We start from the raw sequence: 23,414 nt of genomic DNA, 5'->3' as shown, positions 1-23,414 counted from the left end.
AAGTTAGCCGACTGTCACAGAGCACGGAGTGAATAAACTGTGCTGCAGGGGGGCGTGTGGATGAAGTGGTCCCAGTAGAGTGCCTGTGTAGAAATCCCTCCGTTAGCTCTCCTATAGCTGCAAGTAGCCACATAACAGCAGCTATGAGCTAACAGAGCTATAGCACACGTTCATTCATTCATTCTTCTTAAAGTATTGGTGAAATAAAGACAGATAATGCCTTATTTAGAGGCTGCATCCTCTAAGCCCCGTTCACTCCGTTATATGGATCTCCAGTTATCTAAATATCTTCCGAAGGACGCCGACTTTCACCAAACTGTTCTCGGTGAGTAGATGAACGTATTTCATGCCAGAAATAAGGATTAAAAATACCAGAGTTCTGCTACTTGCAGCTATAGGAGAGCTAACGGAGGGATTTCTACACAGGCACTCTACTGGGACCACTTCATCCACACGCCCCCCTGCAGCACAGTTTATTCACTCCGTGCTCTGTGACAGTCGGCTAACTTCACACAGAGTTTGCTGCTGATAGTTTTGTGCAACATGGCAGGATATTTATCAGATTTTGACAACGTGGACGACAACTTTGAGTAAGATGGACGTTCTTACCGGAGTGGATGAGCTGTGCTGCAGGGGGGCGTCAATGACATCATCCCAGTAGACGAGTGTGTAGAAAGCCTCTATAAGCCCCCCGATAGCCGCCAATAACAACAACACAGCAGCTATGAGCTAACAGAGCTATAGCACACGTTCATTCATTCATTCTTCTTAAAGTATTGGTGAAATAAAGACAGATAATGCCTTATTTAGAGGCTGCATCCTCTAAGCCCCGTTCACTCCGTTATATGGATCTCCAGTTATCTAAATATCTTCCGAAGGACGCCGACTTTCACCAAACTGTTCTCAGTGAGTAGATGAACGTATTTCATGCCAGAAATAAGGTCCAGGTTTAAAACTTCCCCTTTAAGTGCTGCTCCAGTGTGACACTCTTCATGATAAAGAATCCTCACGGTGACAAAAGGAAATGTCATCGGCCTCCATCTTCCATCGATATGTGAATGATTTAATTCTGCAGCAAAGCGATGGTTTCATACACGGCTATTTCACTCTTGTGGCTAGAAAGGACACAAAGATCTTCTGGGAAATGCCTATTTTGAACTATTAGTTCGTGCTTTTGCCAGAGAAGCAAAGATAAGTTTTTCTTTATCAAACAAATGGTTTGATGCCCTGTTTTTTTGCCCCAGGTGGCAGTTTCTCCTGAAGATGTGATCTGTTTTATTCACAAAGAACCAGGCTCAAGGACACAAAAACTGTAGAGTGTAGAAATCCTCTGCTTCAAGATACTTTTCTTTAAGTAGCTTTTTCACAGAATGGAGACTGAATAACGGGCATAAATGGATATTTTGCTTCTTTCAAACCTCACATGCAGCAGATTTTTAAAGCTCTTTTCATTTGTAAGCAGCGGTCTGTGTCCATGGCTGATTTCTGTTTATGGTGAGTCATTTCCCAACACAAAAACTCTTACAACAAATACAGCCTTTCATTATTCAATGAAAGACGGATAATACGTGAATATACAGCACAGCGTTTCTGTGATGAAGGGCCTGATGTGCATGCGAGTCCTTTAATGATTCTCCCTCCATTTACTCTGCAAATAGTGCAGCCGGACAAGCTGCTGCTCTTAAATGGGAGGGATCCTTGTTCCTTTTCCATCAGCCTTTTGAAGGACGGCCTCTTCTGTTTGGTGCACATGTGTGTGAACATGTGAATGTATGGAAGTGAGTGGCCGCATGTTCCTTTGTTCGCCTTAAATATCTCTATTCTTGAGTTGCTGTGGTTGCTTTCAGCCTAATGCTTCAGCCGCACGCCTGACCTTTTCCATAAAACCTTTCAGCTTAAAATTCAAGCTGCTCTTTTTAATTTAGCACCTTTTTTTGACGTACTGATGCCAGCTGAGCCATTTCCACTGGTCACATCTGCAATACCTCCTTAATAAAAAGAAGTGCAGAGGCTTTATCATTTCAAAGAGTTTCTTTGATTATCGATAAAAGCATCTGAAATGAAATGGTAATAATTTTAAATTATAAAGATCCATCCATCAATGGGCTTTTACATTCATATTTCTTTTACATTTAAATGATGTCACTAGGGATGCATTTTATCGGCCATTTTATCAGGCACAGCTGCTCATAAAAGGTTGAGAAAAAGTCATGTTTTTCTGTGGCTTCGGTCTTCAGTCTCTCCTCCTAAAACTCCTGCAGTCATTTCCACAGCTGGTCCTCTCTGTGGTGAAAGTCCTGGATCCGAAGCAGTAGGTCCACATCCTGCTTTCACCCCCCACCTGTTTCACTGTCAGTTGCTCTTTGCTCCGCCACCTGCTGGTCATTTGACAGAATGCAGCTCTGAGGCTGCATTGGCTTCATTTTTCAGATCTTTAATTTTCTGGGCTGGAATAAACTTGATCAGCTCCTCATAAAGAGTCTGTCAATGACTTCTATTGACTTCTACAGCATTAGACTTAGATACACAACTAATGTCAGCTAATGATGACAAAAGTATGCCTTTTAAACATTATTCTGTAGCAAACATGCTCAGTCTTTGTGTTAAAGTTTTAGCACAGTAACTGACTCAGTGCTTCAGATCTGTCACAGATCTTTTTAGCATTTTTTCTCAGAGCTTTTGTGTGAAATGTATGTAAATAGGCCTGCATGATGGCTTGTTTTCATGCCATTGTGTGAAGCTGGCCTCCTCTCAGGTGTCGCTGTGATTCACAGCATGCAGTGTGTGAATTATCTGGTTTCAGATGACGTTTTGGGACTAATTAAAAGTGATATCCAAGCTAAACTGGCTTCCTCGTCACAGGTTAATGATCGTAAAGCGTGTTTGATGAAACCTGTTGCTTCACAGTTGAATAAAACACTTGAAAGAGGGTCTGAGACATCCGTCCTCCCACTGTAAAAGACAAAGGAGACGCAGCCTTCCAGGAACATGTTGTAACAGACATCAGCCTCTCACCTCCTGCCACCATTTACAAAGCGTATAATCCCTTTGATGCAAAGAAAGAGCTGCCACTAAAAGCTTTTCATCTAAAGCAGCAGGTACAAGTCATTTAGAAGCGTGCAGACCATCATCGTGCTGACCAGAAACGCTCCGTTCCTCTTGTTTCTGACGCTTTCTCTTGGCCTTCCTCAGCAGTTGGACCCAATGAAACATGGTTGCCTTTAAATCTTTTTGACAGTAATTAAATTTGACCAGTTTACGATCTCAGTGACCCTTCAGAACAATGCAGACGTCCTCCTTTGCTCAGTATTCTTTCGAAGCAGAAAGTTCAAAGCCTCTTTAAACAGATCCACAGTTGTATCCACGTAACTCATCTCACACAAATAAAATCTCTAAAATGAGCTAAATAATCTTTACAGCTGCTCTTCTGCTTATGTTAGCAGGGCAGATCCTTCACATCGCTCTAAACAGAAATCAGCTGCATAAACAGTCAAATAAAATCTGCCCGTTCGACTGAAAATGGGCCTAAAATGTCCTGGAATCTGGTTGTTTAAACTTAAGTGTTTCTTTAGATCATAAAACATTCATTTGTACATATTTACATATTTCCCAGCAGGCTGGGCCTATAGCAGCAGAACTATGGGATGTTTCAGGCTCACCTGAGCCATCCCTAACTATAAGCTTTATCAGAAAGGAAAGTTTCAGCCTGATCTTAAAGGTAGAGAGGGTGTCTGCTTCCTGAAGCCAAACTGGCAGCTGGTTCCACAGAGAGGGGCCTGATAACTGAAGGCTCTGCCTCCCATTCTGCTTTTAGGGGCCTGATAACTGAAGGCTCTGCCTCCCATTCTGCTTTTAGGGGCCTGATAACTGAAGGCTCTGCCTCCCATTCTGCTTTTAGGGGCCTGATAACTGAAGGCTCTGCCTCCCATTCTGCTTTTAGGGGCCTGATAACTGAAGGCTCTGCCTCCCATTCTGCTTTTAGAAACTCTGGGAACCACAAGGAAACCTGCAGTTTCACTGCTCTCATGAGCTCTGGTTTGAAGGCAGAATTAACGACACTCCTCAGTTCCAGAGATGAAAATACAGACTCTAAAGGTTTGTTTGCTTGTGAGAAAGAGGCTTCATGTTCTCATTGTGTTTTAGCTCAGTGTTTTCTGTAGTTTCCTGAGTTACTTTTATATATCATCTCGTGAAAAAGAAAGTGCACCCCCATTCAGTTCTAAGACTTTCTGTGTCGAAACATAATAAAAAGTCAGTCATCAGGTCTGAAAATGAATTAAAAACAACCTCAGATGACCAAAAACTCATTATATTCTGCAGCTTTTCATTATTTATCCAACTAAAACGAAGCATAAATCCGTGCCTTTGTATATAAAAACCTTTTTTAAGAATTATAAGAGCGTCTTTTTCTCAAATGAATGTATCGTGTTGTCATGGTGATTTCTTACTAAAACCAGTCAGCATCCGCAGTCCCCCCCCTCAGATAAAGACGGAGGTACATCTCAGGTGGACTAAACCCTTTCTAAGTGAGACGTTTTACCTTCTCAGACACCTTCCAGCGTCACTTCTGTGGATTATTGCCAACGGTGGAGGTTTTGTGTTGATGCTGACGAACATTAATGACGGTTAATGCTTCTTGTGGAGCACCGTCGGGTAAAGACTCGCCTCCACAGTCTTTACCCGACGGTGCTCGATGCTCAAAGCAATTTGGCCAGTCAGAAATCTCATTTTACATCAGAAGTGATTCTTTTTTCGGGGGCTGGGGGGGGGGCTTTAGGTTGATTAGAAATGCCAGATGTCAGGACTCAAAGGAGCACTTTATTTCACAGGATGACGAGCGATGAATGGAGCGCGAACTAATCAATGAAATCACTTTTTATAGGCTGTGGGTGTAATGACATCAGCATTGACTCGGCCCTCAGATTGAAGTGTGATGTGTGTTTTTTTTTTGTTTTTATTTGAAAATCATGACCCGGGCGTCGCTGTCGGTCACCTCGATCAGTCTGAGGCGTTAACTGAGTCTGCCGCTCCCTCCAAGTCGACCACGAGTGGACAGAAAATGAGTTTCGGAGAGGAGAGCGCTGGAGAATGATGGCTTTCTAAGCGGGTTGTCATGGTGTGCAACATGTGGGTTTGTTTGTGGGGAGTTTTCAATGCCTGTCAGATGTGTTTTTGAGATGAGGGCGACGGCGCTGCCTGACAGCCTCGGAGGCGTGTTGGCGTTTGGTTCTGCAGGATGTGAGGGAGCGGTGTGAACAGTCAGATGTCACAACAGTGCTTTTCTCTCCAAACAAAAGGAGTCGGGCTCGAATAGCAGCAGAGCTATTCAGATGTACGTCAGGGACATTCTCCTGTGAGGTCAGAGGAGCGAGGACAGATGCAGGCACTTTTATGGTTGCATCTCATGCTGCTCAGCACAGCTTTGGAGGTGGCTGTTGGCCACGAAGAAGAGCGTAAAAAACACTCTGGGAGGGAACATTTGGGACCAGCTATTTAAATCTGTCAATAAAAACAACACAAACACAAGAACGGCTAAAGATGAAACTGTTTGCTTTGGTCAAACGCAGAAAAGAAAAGAAAGAAGAAACTCGTTGAGTTGTTTAATGCCCCCCCCCCCACACACCAGAAAAGACTTAGAAAAGACTTTGAAAGACTATCAGCTCACATCTAAAGACTCGTGTTCAGGGGTTTTAGTCCCAGACTCGCCTCAGACTAAAGATTTTACAAACACTGTGAATCTTGTCACTATTTACAAGACTGCAACTAGATATTTAGTTTTTTTCTCCCATCATGCTCAGCAGAAGTTTTATAAAAATGGAGGAGAAGCAGCTTTTAGCTGCAGCTGCTCTGGTCTGTGCAGTGGTTTGTAGTGAAAAACCCAACAAAAAGAAGAGAAAATGCCTCAGAATATGGGCACGGACAGTCCATTTTCACCTGCTGGTCGCTCGTTCTTCTGCGTCCGCCGACATGTTTGTTATTGACTGTCTGCTTTCCTGTTTCTGATGCTGTCAGAGCTCATCTATTGGCTGTTGATTGTGTTTCTGCGATAATATTAAACACGTTTGATATGAGCCCAAAACTGGGGAGAATCTGGTATGAAACGCAATCTGCAGACTGCAGATTACCACCTTAAATTTAACGCAGATTACCGCCTTAAATTTAACGCAGATTACCACCTTAAACTTAACGCAGATTACCGCCTTAAACTTAACGCAGATTACCGCCTTAAACTTAACGCAGATTACCACCTTAAACTTAACGCAGATTACCGCCTTAAATTTAACGCAGATTACCACCTTAAACTTAACGATCGAGGTGACAGGAGCGCGCCGAGACTCCAGTTAGACTCCTAAAGACTCCAGTTAGACTCCTAAAGAAAGTTTTTAGTCTGGGACTGTGGAAATCGTTTGCTGTGAGCCCAAAACTGGGGAGAATCTGGTATGAAACGCAATCTGCAGACTGCAGATTACCACCTTAAATTTAACGCAGATTACCACTTTAAACTTAACGCAGATTACCGCCTTAAACTTAACGCAGATTACCACCTTAAACTTAACGCAGATTACCACCTTAAACTTAACGCAGATTACCGCCTTAAACTTAACGATCCAGATGACGGGAGCGCGCCGAGACTCCAGTTAGACTCCTAAAGGCTCCAGTTAGACTCCTAAAGGCTCCAGTTAGACTCCTAAAGACTCCAGTTAGACTCCTAAAGGCTCCAGTTAGACTCCTAAAGACTCCAGTTAGACTCCTAAAGACTCCAGTTAGACTCCTAAAGACTCCAGTTAGACTCCAGTTAGACTCCTAAAGACTCCAGTTAGACTCCAGTTAGACTCCTAAAGGCTCCAGTTAGACTCCTAAAGACTCCAGTTAGACTCCTAAAGGCTCCAGTTAGACTCCTAAAGGCTCCAGTTAGACTCCTAAAGACTCCAGTTAGACTCCTAAAGACTCCAGTTAGACTCCTAAAGACTCCAGTTAGACTCCTAAAGACTCCAGTTAGACTCCTAAAGACTCCAGTTAGACTCCAGTTAGACTCCTAAAGGCTCCAGTTGGACTCCTAAAGACTCCAGTTAGACTCCTAAAGGCTCCAGTTAGACTCCTAAAGACTCCAGTTGGACTCCTAAAGACTCCAGTTTTTAGTCTGGGACTGTGGAAATCGTTTGCTGTGAGCCCAGCATTAGAGTTGGAAGATGAGATTTTTCAGTAGAACGGAGAGAACTTCTCCAGCTCTGACCTCATGTCTGCCTCGTGCACTAAAAGTTCTGATGGTTCCTGTGATAAGATGTTTTTCATCGTTTCTTATTAAATCAGTCACACACATAATACCGTCCAACTTCCATTTATGAACATGTTACAGTGTTTTGGATGAAATAGATTGCAAGTAATGGGTTGTGACTTCAGAATATTCCAGCGTTCTTTCAGTGTGAAACTCTTTTCTGGTTGGGGTCGGTTCTACTTTCTGTGTATCGTTAAAGGCTTTGAATCTCAGGTTTTCAGACCAACAGCTTATTTGCAGCATCTGTGCACACATCTGTGCACGCTGACGCCGTAAAAGCACGAATCATGTGTTTTATGCTCATGTGTTTCTCACATCAGGTGAATCTGACGCATGTTGATGTGTGAATAATCGTTGAATGAACTCAGAACTGTGCACTTCTGAAGTTCTGATAAGTCCAGATGAGTGATTTAAGCTAACTTCTGTGTTTTTATGGTCTCAGCTCCCACACTCTGTCACTGGCCAGTGTCTGCGCTCAATGGCTGCAGATATAACATGTAAAAAGGTAAAAAAAAACAAGGGAAACACAATCAGAGGGATGTCTGAAGATAGATTAAACCACAACATCCGGTCTTATTGTTGTGTTTTCAGTATTTTACTCAGCATAGCTGTGAATCTCTTGGCCTTAAAGTTCTCACACTATTGAGGAAACTCAGAAATACTGATATTTTCCCCAGAAAAATGTCTCCTGCTGAGACATTTCAAATTAGTCATCAGTTCACATATTCTCTCCCTTCTAAATGCTTCAAGTGGGGATAAACAGGTTCTATTCGTGTTGGACGGAGGGATCCTGAAGCGCCTCCGAATATAGGCGGAAGGATCCTGGCGGAAGGATCCTGGAGCGCCTCCGGATCCTGGAGCGCCTCCGAATATAAGCGGAAGGATCCTGGAGCGCCTCCGAATCCTAGAGCGCCTCCGAATATAGGCGGAGGGATCCTGGTGGAGGGATCCTGGAGCGCCTCCGAATCCTAGAGCGCCTCCGAATATAGGCGGAAGGATCCTGGCGGAAGGATCCTGGAGCACCTCCGAATATAAGCGGAGGGATCCTGGTGGAGGGATCCTGGTGGAGGGATCCTGGTGGAGGGATCCTGGTGGAGGGATCCTGGTGGAGGGATCCTGGAGCGCCTCCGAATCCTAGAGCGCCTCCGAATATAGGCAGAAGGATCCTGGAGCGCCTCCGGATCCTGGAGCGCCTCCGAATCCTAGAGCGCCTCCGAATATAGGCGGAGGGATCCTGGAACGCCTCCGAATATAGGCGGAGGGATCCTGGAACGCCTCCGAATATAGGCGGAGGGATCCTGGAACGCCTCCGAATATAGGCGGAGGGATCCTGGAACGCCTCCGAATATAGGCGGAAGGATCCTGGCGGAGGGATCCTGGAACGCCTCCGAATATAGGCGGAAGGATCCTGGCGGAGGGATCCTGGTGGAGGGATCCTGGAACGCCTCCGAATATAGGCGGAAGGATCCTGGCGGAGGGATCCTGGTGGAGGGATCCTGGAACGCCTCCGAATATAGGCGGAAGGATCCTGGCGGAGGGATCCTGGTGGAGGGATCCTGGAACGCCTCCGAATATAGGCGGAAGGATCCTGGCGGAGGGATCCTGGTGGAGGGATCCTGGCGGAGGGATCCTGAACACGTTCACACCTGCATTTAAAGATGTCCACTTGTGATTGGATCACTGACTTTTGTCTCTGTCTTGCATCATATTTCTATTTTTTCTTGGATTCATCATCTCTCTCACACCGAGCTGCACATATCCTGCCAGATAAATTATATTAGATGCCAGCTACCACCACTGTGTCATAAAACTTTACATATTTACAGAAGTTCACACACAGCGCTCCCTCTGTTGTTCCAGGGATTTATGGGAATGTGCCGTCAGTGAAGGAATGAACAGACTGACTGAGCCACCTACCCTCAGACGTCATGCCGGCTCGTAGCTACGTTCGTCACCTGAAGGTTTGCCATCTGTCAGCGGCTGCTTTATGGCTTCTGAACAGAAGTTGTTAATACTGAGCTGCGAGCGGCTAAAAATATAAATTTCAATCCCCTCAATGGCACAAATGACTCAATGACACATTTCTGAATCCAGACTCCTGCTCTCTGTCTTGTTTTCTTGGTTTTTCTTGTTGTGACGCAGCCTAATTGACTCCCCAGTTTCAGTCAAATGATGTCGACATGCTTGAAATTATCTATCCACTGAGAAATCGCACATTTCTGTTGGTTCAGAGCCTTTTATTGGCTTTATGTCCGCCATAAACTTTCTTCAAATTGCCGGGGCAACGGCACATTCAGTGCATGTGGTTGTCCCAAACAGACGTGTTACTTTTAGCAATAAATGTGTGGGCAGTAAAAACCGATAAAGAGTGAAAACAGACGGACGATGGAACAGTAAAACCTCTGATTGGTCAGTTAACCTGATGCACTGCGGGTAAAATACTGAAAGTTATAAAGTATGAAAGTAATAATTAACACAGGAACTCCTCTCCGGTGTTCCTACTGTAGAAAGTAATTTATTAATCTTAATTATGAACCTTGATGACAAGGGCGTAACCATGGTTTAGACATTGGGGGGGTCCAAGAAAAACAAAATTGTTAAGTGCATTATCTACAATTCTTTATTTATATATGAAGAATTGGACGTTTAGAACATAGTTTAGAGGACTACATTGACCATGTAAGTTCACATCTAAAGGAATAGTGTAATTTCTCCGAGACAGTGACTGCCCCCCCACTTTGTTTTGGTTAGTTGCTTACTGTTTACTGACCTTAAACACACCTACCAATTGCAGTTATGCTCTTCCAGTAGTACTGCAGCAAATAGGACAGCTTCCAATGGAAAACGACCAAATACCCAAAGCATGTTTATGGAAATATTTTAATAAGGACAACTAATGATGTAACAAATTACAGACTTTTCCTTTAACAAAAAATGTGCTGAGGACTTTAAGTCCAGGTTCATTTCTATTGTGTCAATGTCTCAAAATGTGCATTAACAATGAAAAGTCTAATAGTCTAATGTTATTTTTGTTTTAAGTTCTTTTATTTTGAAAGGGGGCGGAAGTTTATTTTGTTGATTCTGTGTTGGATTTCCTGTTCTGGTACAATCTGCTCTGTTGAGCAGCGGCTCCGTCAAAAGTAGAAGTCCAACGTAAAGATAAGGAGAGCCGCTGCTGAGGCCCGGTGGGTCACTCTCATTGAGCCGTTACGTTCCCACGGTAACCGCGGCGCAGCCGTTACGTTCCCATGGTAACACACGGAAATAAGTTGAAAATAAATAAGACATAACAAGAGACCGATCCCTTGACAGGGTTCATAAAAGGAGAACATGCATTTTACATGTTTTCTTCTGTATATTGGGGGGGACAGGTTGGTATTTTCTCAATATTGGGGGGGACACGACCCCCCCAAAGAATGCGTGGTTACGCCAATGCTTGATGATCTCTTTGTATATGAGATATTTGTCATGCTGCAACAGACACAGCAGCTAAAGCACTTTTTTAGAATAGTTATTGAACAGTCGTAGTTTCAGTGCTGAAATGAGACCTTTAAGGGTTTACATCACAGCTGGTGTCAGTGCGGTTGACTACTCATTGCACCGTGGTCATCTTCTCCAACATTTTTAATCATTTTCCCATCATCTGTCCTTTACCCAATGGCGTTTTCCGGTGGTCATGAAATAGAGCTCAGGAAAAGATGACAAACCTTTTCTTTTACTATTTAAACAGACTTCGGGTCTCCACTTCCGTATCTGTGTGTTGCATAAGGAAACATTTAGAGCATAAACCTTCCTTTATGTCTGTCTTTTCCTGCAGGTGAACCTTGGGAGCCATCAGTACCTGTTCACAGTAGACGTTGACCCGTCTGAGATGCCCTGCCTCTGCCTTCGACATGATGTGGACGCGCTGGTGTGGCAGCCCCGGCCAAACCAGCCCGGTGACATGTGGGAGCACATTGCTACGTTTAATGCTTTGGGTAAGAGTTTGTGTTAATTATGCAAAATGTGAAGCAACGCACAGACGTGCGTCATGAAGAGAGAAGAAGAAGCTTTAATGTCATCGTACAAGGGGGTTATGGTTCCTGCAGCACTGCCTTCACAGAGGGAGGGAAGGCCAGAGGGGGGAGGTCAGAAGGGGAGGTCAGAGGGAAGGTCGGAGGGGGAAGGTCGGAGGGAAGGCCAGAGGGAAGGCCGGAGGGGGGAGGTCGGAGGGGGGAGGTCGGAGGGGGAAGGTCGGAGGGAAGGTCAGATGGAAGGCCGGAGAGGGAAGGCCGGAGGGAAGGCCAGAGGGAAGGCCGGAGGGGGGAGGTCGGAGGGGGAAGGTCGGAGGGGGAAGGCCAGAGAGGGGAAGGTCGGAGGGGGGAGGTCGGAGGGGGAAGGTCGGAGGGAAGGTCAGATGGAAGGCCGGAGAGGGAAGGCCAGAGGGAAGGCCAGAGGGAAGGCCGGAGAGGGAAGGCCAGAGGCCCGAGGGAAGGTCAGAGGGAAGGCCTGAGGTTAGGCTGGTGAGAAGAGTGTCCTGAGTGGACCAGGTCTTCCCGGATCTTGGTGGCCCGTCGGAAGGCTGGAGTAGATCTCCAATGATCCACTGATTAGTGTTGATGACCCGCTTGAGTCGTTTCTTCTCGGATGCAGTGCAGCTGGCACAGTCTCTGCTGTGCAGTGATCAAAGGTTTTCAGCAGAAGTGGAGGGAGTTTGTTCCTCTTCAGCGTTCTCAGAAGAAAAAGACGCTGCTGGGCCTTTTTAATGATGTGGCGGACGTTCACAGCCCAGCTCCTCTGAGCCCAGCTCCTCTGAGCCCAGCTCCTCTGAGCCCAGCTCCTCTGAGCCCAGCTCCTCTGAGCCCAGCTCCTCTGAGCCCAGCTCCTCTGAGCCCAGCTCCTCTGAGCCCAGCTCCTCTGAGCCCAGCTCCTCTGAGCCCAGCTCCTCTGAGCCCAGCTCCTCTGAGCCCAGCAGCCCGAGAAACATAAAGTTTGGGACCCGCTCCACGCTTGGTGCTGGGTGCAGTGTGGCCTCATTGTTGACCTCCGGAAGTCAACAATGATTTATTTTGTCTTCTTGGTGTTGAGGTAAAGGTGGTTGTCAGTGCTTGGACCTCCTCCCTGTTTGGTGCCTCATCATCGCTGTTGGAGGGTGTTGGAGCCATCGCTTTAGAGGAGAAACCTTCTGTTCTGTCTCCAGTTCAGTTCATGTTCACATGAAGCTTCAGGATGGGTGAAAAGATCTCAGTGAAAATGGCTTTGTGTGATTGTTGCTCATCTGGGTTTACACAAACTCACCCTCTATGTTTCTGTTTATGCATTTAGCAGACGCTTTTATACAAAGTGACTTACAGGTAGGGTAAGGGGATCTTGCCTAAGGACCCCTACTGAAGATAATACCTTTCATGCAGGGGATTTGAACCCAGGTCTCCCACATGGAAGGTGGCAATCATACCACTACACTATCCAGACCCTCCAACTAAACTAAAAGCATCACATGGACAGAAACTCCTCGTTGAAGGATGGTAGCCGGACAGGTCTGATCGAGTTGACAGCTGAAGACTGAATATCGCAGGCTGCTCCGATGAGTCTCTGTTTCTGCTGAGGCTGCAGATGGCAGCTGACGGTTTGACATCAGCAGCATGAATCCACTGAACCCACAGTCCAGGCTGAGCCGCTGATGTAATGGTGTGGGCAGTGTTTTCTTGGCACACTTTGGGTCCCTCAGTACCAGTAAATCATTGTCACCATCATGCACCGTCTTTAAAATGTTCCGTCCGGTTGGACAATGAACATCAGCGACCTTAAAGTCCCCACATCTGGATTCAAAGGATTTCATCATGGGCCTAAATCTCATCTCAGTGCTTCCAGCATGTTGTGGAATCAGGACCAGAGGCTAAAACTAAGAGAATGAGCACATTACAGATGAAAAAGCACCGGAAGTCATCTGTTAATTACACACATTCTGCCCTTTTCTCACAGATTGTCTGGATTTTGTGATGCGAGGCTCTTAACCCGCACGCAGAAACAACTGGTGGCTGCCCAGTGGCAGAGGAATAATGCAGTTACACGTGCTGAGTGTCGTGTTTTTCACTAATCAAGTGTGTCATTTACTTGATTAGCAAACGATTAACTGCATGGGAAAGAATAATGAGCTGAATATCAGATGGCCCAGAATAGAAATGTAAAAATGGGAAAAGGCATAATGCTGTTAAAGGAGCCACAAAGTCTTAATGAAATGACTCAAAGTACCACAGAGAGACAGTACAACAGCTCCTTTTCCTCCACGAGTTTCCACCTCGGTTCAGACTGCCAGCGACCCGATTTAAATGCATTAGTTCAGCATGAGTGAGCGATCAGGAAACAGCCTGAGAGCTCAGCCCAAACAGATCAATCTGTGGCTCAGAGGTGAAGCATCACATCCCAGAAGGTCATGGTTTACACTCCAGACAAGGCTCAAAACACGCCTAAACCTGGGCTTCCCCATCGCTTCATTCCTCTGTGTTTACAACCTGAACGGGAGAATAAGACGTCCCACTTTCCAGTCAGGATATCAGGAAGAAACCTCTGGCAGAACCAGAACCAGGAAGAAACCTCTGGCAGAACCAGGAAGAAACCTCTGGCAGAACCAGAACCAGGAGGAAACCTCTGGCAGGACCAGAACCAGGAGGAAACCTCTGGCAGGACCAGAACCAGGAGGAAACCTCTGGCAGGACCAGAACCAGGAAGGGTGTCCATCCGCTTGGACCAGCTGGGGTTTGAGAAGACAGAAAAGAGGGAAAAGAGGGGGGAAAAACACCATAACACCATTCAAAGGATACCTGCTGGAACAGGGAAACACAAGTTAATAACCACAATAATGTCACAGGGACATAAAATCATTTGAGAAATTAAACAGGGGGAAAAAGAGACCAAAGTGAGGAAAGGTGTGACAGATGAGGCCCCCAGCAGTCTGGGCCTAGAGCAGCAGAACTATGGGATGTTTCAGGCTCACCTGAGCCATCCCTAACTATAAGCTTTATCAGAAAGGAAAGTTTTTAGCCTGATCTTAAAGGTAGAGAGGGTGTCTGCTTCCTGAAGCCAAACTGGCAGCTGGTTCCACAGAGAGGGGCCTGATAACTGAAGGCTCTGCCTCCCATTCTGCTTTTAGGGGCCTGATAACTGAAGGCTCTGCCTCCCATTCTGCTTTTAGGGGCCTGATAACTGAAGGCTCTGCCTCCCATTCTGCTTTTAGGGCCCTGATAACTGAAGGCTCTGCCTCCCATTCTGCTTTTAGGGGCCTGATAACTGAAGGCTCTGCCTCCCATTCTGCTTTTAGGGGCCTGATAACTGAAGGCTCTGCCTCCCATTCTGCTTTTAGGGGCCTGATAACTGAAGGCTCTGCCTCCCATTCTGCTTTTAGGGGCCTGATAACTGAAGGCTCTGCCTCCCATTCTGCTTTTAGGGGCCTGATAACTGAAGGCTCTGCCTCCCATTCTGCTTTTAGGGGCCTGATAACTGAAGGCTCTGCCTCCCATTCTGCTTTTAGGGGCCTGATAACTGAAGGCTCTGCCTCCCATTCTGCTTTTAGGGGCCTGATAACTGAAGGCTCTGCCTCCCATTCTGCTTTTAGGGGCCTGATAACTGAAGGCTCTGCCTCCCATTCTGCTTTTAGGGGCCTGATAACTGAAGGCTCTGCCTCCCATTCTGCTTTTAGGGGCCTGATAACTGAAGGCTCTGCCTCCCATTCTGCTTTTAGGGGCCTGATAACTGAAGGCTCTGCCTCCCATTCTGCTTTTAGGGGCCTGATAACTGAAGGCTCTGCCTCCCATTCTGCTTTTAGGGGCCTGATAACTGAAGACTCTGCCTCCCATTCTGCTTTTAGGGGCCTGATAACTGAAGGCTCTGCCTCCCATTCTGCTTTTAGGGGCCTGATAGCTGAAGGCTCTGCCTCCCATTCTGCTTTTAGGGGCCTGATAACTGAAGGCTCTGCCTCCCATTCTGCTTTTAGGGGCCTGATAACTGAAGGCTCTGCCTCCCATTCTGCTTTTAGGGGCCTGATAACTGAAGGCTCTGCCTCCCATTCTGCTTTTAGAAACTCTGGGAACCACAAGGAAACCTGCAGCCTGAGAGCAAAGTGCTCTGTTGGGGAAATATCCAACTGTGAGATCTTTAAGATGTGATGGAGCTCGGTCATTTAGAGCTTTATATGTGAGGAGAAGAATCTTAAATTCTATTCTGTGAATTTAAAATAATGTGATGCTCATGTTCACACGTTTTGTCACCAGTGAATTCGCAGTAAGTGTGTTTTCCAACCACCTGCTGTGTGTTGGAGGCACAAACTAAAGCTGCCAGTTTATGTTACATCTAAAATCCAAGCAGACACTTTTCCAGAAGAGAAATCACTCTTTATTCACACCGTCTCACCCAAACTCGGCAGGATTGCTGAGGAGTTTGTCTGCAGACATTAATCACAGCTGGAGGCTGATGGAATCAGTGGATCCTAATTGACATTTTTGATGAATGGTGACGGCTTTTGCTGTTAACTTTGTCAGCGAGTTGCTGCTCCTGTTGCGGCAGGTTAACTGGCAGCAGCACAACGCCGTGCTCGGCCTGTAAAGTCTGACAAAATGCATCAATCTTCTCTGGATAGTAAACATGGGATGAAATTTGTCCACGGGTCTCTTTTCGGCCCTCGCTCTCTGTAATTTATCCCCCTCAGCTCTGTCCTCTCGTCTGAAACGAGTGCATCTGGAGTTTCTTTTCAATTTTCTGCTTTGACGCCTCTGACATCTTCATCTGTCTTCTCTCACCAACCTGCCCATTTCTGAGTGGAATACATCATCCAATTTGAGGGCGACAATGAAACGCTGCTGATACACTCTGAAGTGACTCCGGTGACTCAGACCGAGGCGTGCTTGAGCGTCAAAGCCAAAGCGGCCTCATGTAGTTAGGAATGACTGCATCGGCGCGGCGTTTAGGGTTGTTTTTCTTCTCCTTCCTGTTTGCTAATCAGGCAGATGAGACATCTGATTACTGAAAATGATGAGAAACAGCATGTGCAGCTGCTTCGTTAGTGTGAGATGCTCCCAAGGGCGTAACCATGGGGGGTCCAAATAAAAAAAAAATTAGTTAACTGCATTATCTACAATTCTATATTTATATATGAAAATTTGGACATTTAGAACATAGTTTAGAGGACTACATTGACCATGTGAATTCACATCTAAAGAAATAGTGTAATTTCTCCGAGACAGTGACTGACCCCCCCACTGTTACTGTCTGAAAAAACTGCGTATGCTTGGCTGCTGGTCCAGTTTTTTCTGCTTTTTAGGTATCAAATCCTCCATTACTTTACCTTACTTTCTCACTTTCTTTACTCTACTTTACTTTCTCACTTTCTTCACTCTACCTTACTTTCTTTACTCTACCTTACTTTCTCACTTTCTTCACTCTACCTTACTTTCTTTACTCTACTTTCGTTAATCTACTTTACTTTCTCACTTTCTTTACTCTACTTTACTTTCTTTAATCTACCTTACTTTCTCACTTTCTTTACTCTACTTTACTTTCTTCACTCTACCTTACTTTCTCACTTTCTGTACTCTACTTTACTTTCTTTACTCTACCTTACTTTCTCACTTTCTTTACTCTACTTTCTTTACTCTACCTTACTTTCTCACTTTCTTTACTCTACTTTACTTTCTTTACCTTACTTTCTCACTTTCTTTACTCTACTTTACTTTCTTTACTCTACCTTACTTTCTCACTTTCTTTACTCTACTTTACTTTCTTTACTCTACTTTACTTTCTTCACTCTACCTTACTTTCTCACTTTCTTTACTCTACCTTACTTTCTCACTTTCTTTACTCTACTTTACTTTCTTCACTCTACCTTACTTTCTTTACTCTACTTTCGTTAATCTACTTTACTTTCTCACTTTCTTTACTCTACTTTACTTTCTTTAATCTACCTTACTTTCTCACTTTCTTTACTCTACTTTACTTTCTTCACTCTACCTTACTTTCTCACTTTCTGTACTCTACTTTACTTTCTTTACTCTACCTTACTTTCTCACTTTCTTTACTCTACTTTACTTTCTTTACTCTACCTTACTTTCTCACTTTCTTTACTCTACTTTACTTTCTTTACTCTACCTTACTTTCTCACTTTCTTTACTCTACTTTACTTTCTTTACTCTACCTTACTTTCTCACTTTCTTTACTCTACTTTACTTTCTTTACTCTACTTTACTTTCTTCACTCTACCTTACTTTCTCACTTTCTTCACTCTACCTTACTTTCTCACTTTCTTTACTCTACTTTACTTTCTTTACTCTACTTTACTTTCTCACTTTCTTTACTCTACTTTACTTTCTTTACTCTACCTTACTTTCTCACTTTCTTTACTCTACTTTACTTTCTTTACTCTACTTTACTTTCTTTACTCTACTTTACTTTCTCACTTTCTTTACTCTACTTTACTTTCTTTACTCTACTTTACTTTCTTTACTCTACTTTACTTTCTTCACTCTACCTTACTTTCTCACTTTCTTTACTCTACTTTACTTTCTTTACTCTACTTTACTTTCTTTAATCTACCTTACTTTCTCACTTTCTTTACTCTACTTTACTTTCTTTACTCTACTTTACTTTCTCACTTTCTTTACTCTACTTTACTTTCTTTACTCTACTTTCTCACTTTCTTTACTCTACTTTACTTTCTTTACTCTACTTTACTTTCTTACTTTTCTCAACTGGCTGACGAAAAAGTGTTGGGTAACCATGACAACGCAGAACGACGCGAGGTGGTTTCAAATTAAATCGCCCGCCGTATTCGCGCGACATCCCGCGATAATTCGGAACGTACGTTTCCTTCTCCGACGTGGAAAAGTTTATAAAAAGGATCTGTCGTAAATTATTGTGTGTTGTTCCACTTCAACAATAAAGTCTCTCGTCGTCCATTTTCAGACTCTTTGATTAATTGACAGCTGGCAGGCACCACCGGTAGTGACGTAACGTTGATGTGAAGTTGTGATAAACTTGATATTATGTTTTATTTTGAAAGGGGGCGGAAGTTTATTTTGTTGATTCTGTGTTGGATTTCCTGTTCTGGTACAATCTGCTCTGTTGAGCTGCGGCTCCGTCAAAAGTAGAAGTCCAACGTAAAGATAAGGAGAGCCGCTGCTGAGACGGCGGCGCGCCCGGTGGGTCACGCTCATTGACTAGAGTGTTAGCATCAACAACGGTGACCGCCGCGCAGCCGTTACGGCCCCGGTGTTAGAAAAATTCTCTCAAAATTAGGCTCAGAGTCGCTGGATACGATGAACACAAAACATTTATTTCTTGCAAGAAGTCTGCAGGAAGCTGGCTCAGAGTTGTCTGCTAACAAAATTGTTTATGTTTGCTGGCCACACAATGTTATGGGAAAGGGACGTTCAGGGACATTCAATGTTATGGGAAAATACATTACTCGCCATTTAATGTTATGGGAAGACGAGTTCAGACAGTTAAAACACTTTTGCTTGCTACATAGTATTATGAGAACCAAAAGACAGGAGGAGGCCTCCCCCCCACATCACAGAAACTCTTATTCATGCAGCTTTTCTCATAGTATAACTATATAATTTTTCTAACATTCCCTCCTGTTTATACTATGGAGAAAAAGGGAAACACTCTGCATCTTGTACAATTAACATTGAATCATTTTGAATCATTAACATTGGATATTTTCTGCTGTATATTGGGGGGACAGGTTGGTATTTTCTCAATATTAGAGGGGACACGACCCCCCCCCCTGGGTTCTGTGCTCTGTGGGGGCTGCTGGTGGCCTGGGTCTTGTGGCCCTCTCTGCCTGCTTCTGATTGCTTGGGGGGGGGGCTGTGGATTGTGGCTCTGTACACTTATACACTCATAACTAAGCACGGTTATCATGTAGGACCTGTGCCATGGGTGTTGCATGTTCTCACACACACACACATTCATTAGCCCAGTAGCATGGTCGCTAAGCAATTGATGTATTATCATGTCGTCTCAGGTCATCTATATCCACAGCTGTGTTGTATGCGATTTCTGTTTCTTGTGCTTGTTTTTGTTTGTTTGTGTGTTTGTTTTTTCTCTGCTTGTCTGCTTTCAGGTGCTCCTGGTGGCGCTAAGGCTGGATTCCCCTCAGAGGCCATGGATTGTTGTCTGTTTTGTTTTTTTTACAGGTGTAGCAGCTGGTTGTCTGGTTTTTGTTTCTATTTTTGTTCTGTTTCCTCTTCTTTCCTCTTCTTCTTTCCTTGTCCCCCGGTCCGGTTCAGTTCTATTACATGTTATATATTGTCAACAGAAATAAATAAATGGGCATCAAGGGGAGCTTTACATTTATAAAACTTCCCTTGGCAAAGCAAATCTGTTTGGAATCAAAGGTATTCAGACTACAATTCTGCTGCCGTAAAGCTGGACAGGACAAGGGGGAAAAAAAGATAAAAACATTGAACATTTTCTGTTGTATATTGGGGGGGGGGGGGGGGGGGGGCAGGTTGGTATTTTCTCAATATTGGAGGGGACACGACCCCCCCAAAGAACGCGTGGTTACGCCATAGGATGCTCCCCTCTGTGATGTAATAAACCTCTGATCTGCTCTCTCAGGTTACGTCCAGGCGTCCAAGCGGGATAAGAAGTTTGCCACCTGCGCCCCGAACTTCTCCTACGCCTCCCTGTGCGAGTGTCTCCGCCGCGTGTTCATCTACCGCCAGCCGTCGCCGGTGGAGACCGTCCTCTTCAACAGGAAGCAGGGCCGTCAGGTAGGACAGGTTGCCAAGCAACAGGTGGCCAGCCTGGACTCCGACAAGCCAATCCTGGGCTTCAGGGCAACCAATGAGAGACTGTTCATCCTGACCTCCGCTAATCTCTTTGTTCTAAAGGTTAATAATGATTAGATTTCGGACTCTTGCGTGTCCCTCTCCTCGGAGGCTGTTTCCATTCCAACATGAAGCTTCCTGATGTGCTGTGACTGAAGGAAGCTTCCTCTGTGCTTCATCTGTGTCCGATGGCTCCTTCCTCGTGTGCTCTGTATGAATCAGTGAATTATGTCCTGAATGAATATTAATAAAAATAAACATTTTCTAGAATTGTTTTCTTTTAAAGTGAATTCATTGCTGAAATGAACAAAGTTGATGCACATCCTGGCGCTCCCTCAATGCTCTGCTGTTGCTGTTTAAGCCACATTTCTCCTAATGAATCCGTGGTTTACTGCTGGCTGCTGGAGGTTTTCTGTCAGATGGTCAGTGGGGAGGTGGACACTGAGGGAAGCCCTCTCTGTGGCTCATTTCACAGCCATTACAGAGGACAGGAAGAGGCGAATATTCATTTCCATAAATCTCCATAAACATGCCTCACATCACGCCGGCTTCTGTTGCATAAGCCTCAATCTCGGATGGATCGGATGGAGTCGAGGCCTAAAAATTCAATCATCACCCCTCCCCTTTACAGCGTTCAGACAGGCATTTAGGCTCGGATACTTCAGGCTTTCTTGTATGCTATTCCTTTGATGTGCTAAGGTGGGACGGCTACTGGAGCTGAGGGTTTCCATTAGGCTCAAACTCTGGGAGAGCTGCCGTTTGCATCAGCTGTGCAGCTTTAAAAGCCTGAACTCTGAGCCAAACATTCTGCTGGTAAACAAGCAATTCCACCTTACTTCATCTGCGATGACATTTTCTTTTTATACATGAAGAAACCCTGAAAAAAAACACTCATCCGCTGGACCAAACAAGACGAGACCGTTTCAAGAGAAGCTCTAATGGACGTCTTTGTGAGGGGAAAAGTGTGGTCTGCTCTGTGCTTTCAGGACGAGGCTGAGGGTTCGTTCACCTCTGACTCCTGTGGGAGATGGATCCATATCAGCCTCTTTTCACGTTCTACTGAAGGAATCATGAAGGCGGAACCGTGCAGACGAAACCATAAAGGCGGAACCGTGAAGACGGAACCATAAAGGCGGAACCGTGAAGACGAAACCATAAAGGCGGAACCGTGCAGACGAAACCATAAAGGCGGAACCGTAAAGGCGGAACCGTAAAGGCGGAACCATAAAGGCGGAACTATAAAGGCGGAACCGTGAAGATGGAACCATGAAGACGGAACAGTGAAGGCGGAACCGTGAAGATGGAACCATGAAGACGGAACTATAAAGGCGGAACCATAAAGGCGGAACTATAAAGGCGGAACCGTGAAGATGGAACCATGAAGACGGAACAGTGAAGGCGGAACCGTGAAGATGGAACCATGAAGACGGAACTATAAAGGCGGAACCATAAAGGCGGAACTATAAAGGCGGAACCGTGAAGATGGAACCATGAAGACGGAACCGGGAAGGCGGAACCATGAAGACGGAACTATAAAGGCGGAACCATAAAGGCGGAACAGTGAAGGCAGAACCGTAAAGGTGGAACCGTAAAGACGGAACTATAAAGGCGGAACCATAAATGCGGAACTGTGAAGACGGAACCGTAAAGGTGGAACCGTAAAGACGGAACTATAAAGGCGGAACCGTAAAGACGGAACCATGAAGGCGGAACCATAAAGGCGGAACCGTGAAGACGGAACCATGAAGACGGAACCATGAAGACGGAACCGTAAAGACGGAACCGTAAAGACGGAACCATGAAGACGGAACCGCTAAGACGAAACCATAAAGGCGGAACCGTGAAGACGGAACCGTAAAGACGGAACCATAAAGGCGGAACCATGAAGACGGAACCATAAAGGCGGAACCGTGAACACGAAACCATAAAGGCGGAACCGTGAAGACGGAACCGTAAAGACGGAACCATAAAGGCGGAACCGTGAAGACGGAACCGTAAAGACGGAACCATAAAGGCGGAACCATGAAGACGGAACCATAAAGGCGGAACCGTGAAGACGAAACCATAAAGGCGGAACCGTGAAGACGGAACAATGAAGGCGGAACCGTGAAGACTTGCAGATTTTAAGAGCTGCTCCAACAAATTACACGACAAAGCTTGGAGTTGTGTTGCCGACTAAAACATCGACAGCCTGTAACTTAAACATCTGTAACTTAAACATCTGTAACTTAAACATCTGTAACTACACGGAACCGTAAAGACGGAAAAATACAGACGGAACCATGTAACGGGAACATCCTGTAACTGTAGTTAACGGAGTTCCAGCCACAGCCAGAGCGGTGCTGCAGCTCGGTTCTTTTCATCAGGACCGTTGAGAATGATCCACAGCGTCTCTTTCTGCTCCACAGAGCCACAGGACAGGCTGTAATCACCTCTTCACCCTGCTGTGTTTTGCTCGGGAAGATCCAGTTTCACTGTTTTCATTGGATTATTGGCGTATAATTGGGTTACACTGCACCACTTGTTTTATTAGCTCCAGCAGCATCCTGAGATTACTGAAAGGTGGCCTGTCAAAGCTGCTAATTTCTCCGAGGATAGGCTCCGTGTTACTGAGACACGAGCGGCACAAACATGTTGTCGAGCCGTGTGGAGAACAGGTTAATGTGGGATTCAGTCTGCTTTTCTCAAAGAGGTAAACAAGGTGTCTTCAAAGAAACTGCTTCTTCATAACAACGTTTTAAAAATTGCATTTACAAAGCTGGAAACCACAGTTTTGGCTGAAAGATGCTTTCTTGCTCTGGGTGAAAATAAATCAGGTCTTCGGTTTTAAATTGTACAAATTTCCAGGAAAACAATAAATAGGTGCAAAGATTTACTGAAACATGGTCAAACCTGAATATAAATACAGTAAATAAGGTAAAAACAGAGCAGCTTTAAAGTGAATATCTGGTCTGAGCTCCTTTATTCTCCAACACAGCCTGAACCCTCTGAGACCAGCTTTCTGTCATTTCTTTAAGGAGTCTTCAGGAATAGTTCTCCAGGCTTCTTGAAGGACATCCCAAAGCTCTTCTTTGGATGTGGGCTGCCTTTTGTTCCGTTCTCTGTCAGATGATCCCACACTGCTTCAATAATGTTGAGGTCCGGGCTCTGGGGAGGATTCATCCCTCCATAAGACCTGTTGCCACTGATTTTCAGTCCACTTCTTGTGTCATTTGGCACAGCTCAGCCTTTTCTCCCTGTTTCCCTTCCTTAAGAACGGCTTCTTGACAGCCACCCTTCCATGGAGACCATTTCTGATGAGGCTTGGGCCAACAGTAGATGGATCAGCTGAAGGT

At 45.2% G+C, this 23,414-nt stretch overlaps 1 protein-coding gene across 1 annotated transcript in view; it reads left to right on the top strand.

The window, feature by feature from the left end:
* Nucleotides 1-20,349, top strand: part of nudcd1 (NudC domain containing 1) — a 56,565-nt gene extending 36,216 nt beyond the window's left edge. Inside the window, exons 9-10 of the mRNA XM_072370703.1 lie at nt 11,094-11,253; nt 19,868-20,349. Coding sequence (XP_072226804.1) covers nt 11,094-11,253; nt 19,868-20,157 — 450 coding nt within the window. The 3' untranslated portion in view covers nt 20,158-20,349. The remainder of the gene's footprint in view (nt 1-11,093; nt 11,254-19,867) is intronic.
* The last annotated feature ends 3,065 nt before the right edge of the window (nt 20,350-23,414 follow it).

The sequence above is a fragment of the Leuresthes tenuis genome, unplaced genomic scaffold (genome assembly GCF_036924035.1).
Source record: "Leuresthes tenuis unplaced genomic scaffold, fLeuTen1.0.hap1 SCAF_18, whole genome shotgun sequence".
Taxonomy (NCBI): domain Eukaryota; kingdom Metazoa; phylum Chordata; class Actinopteri; order Atheriniformes; family Atherinopsidae; genus Leuresthes; species Leuresthes tenuis.
This window is presented reverse-complemented; position numbering and strand designations above follow the sequence as displayed.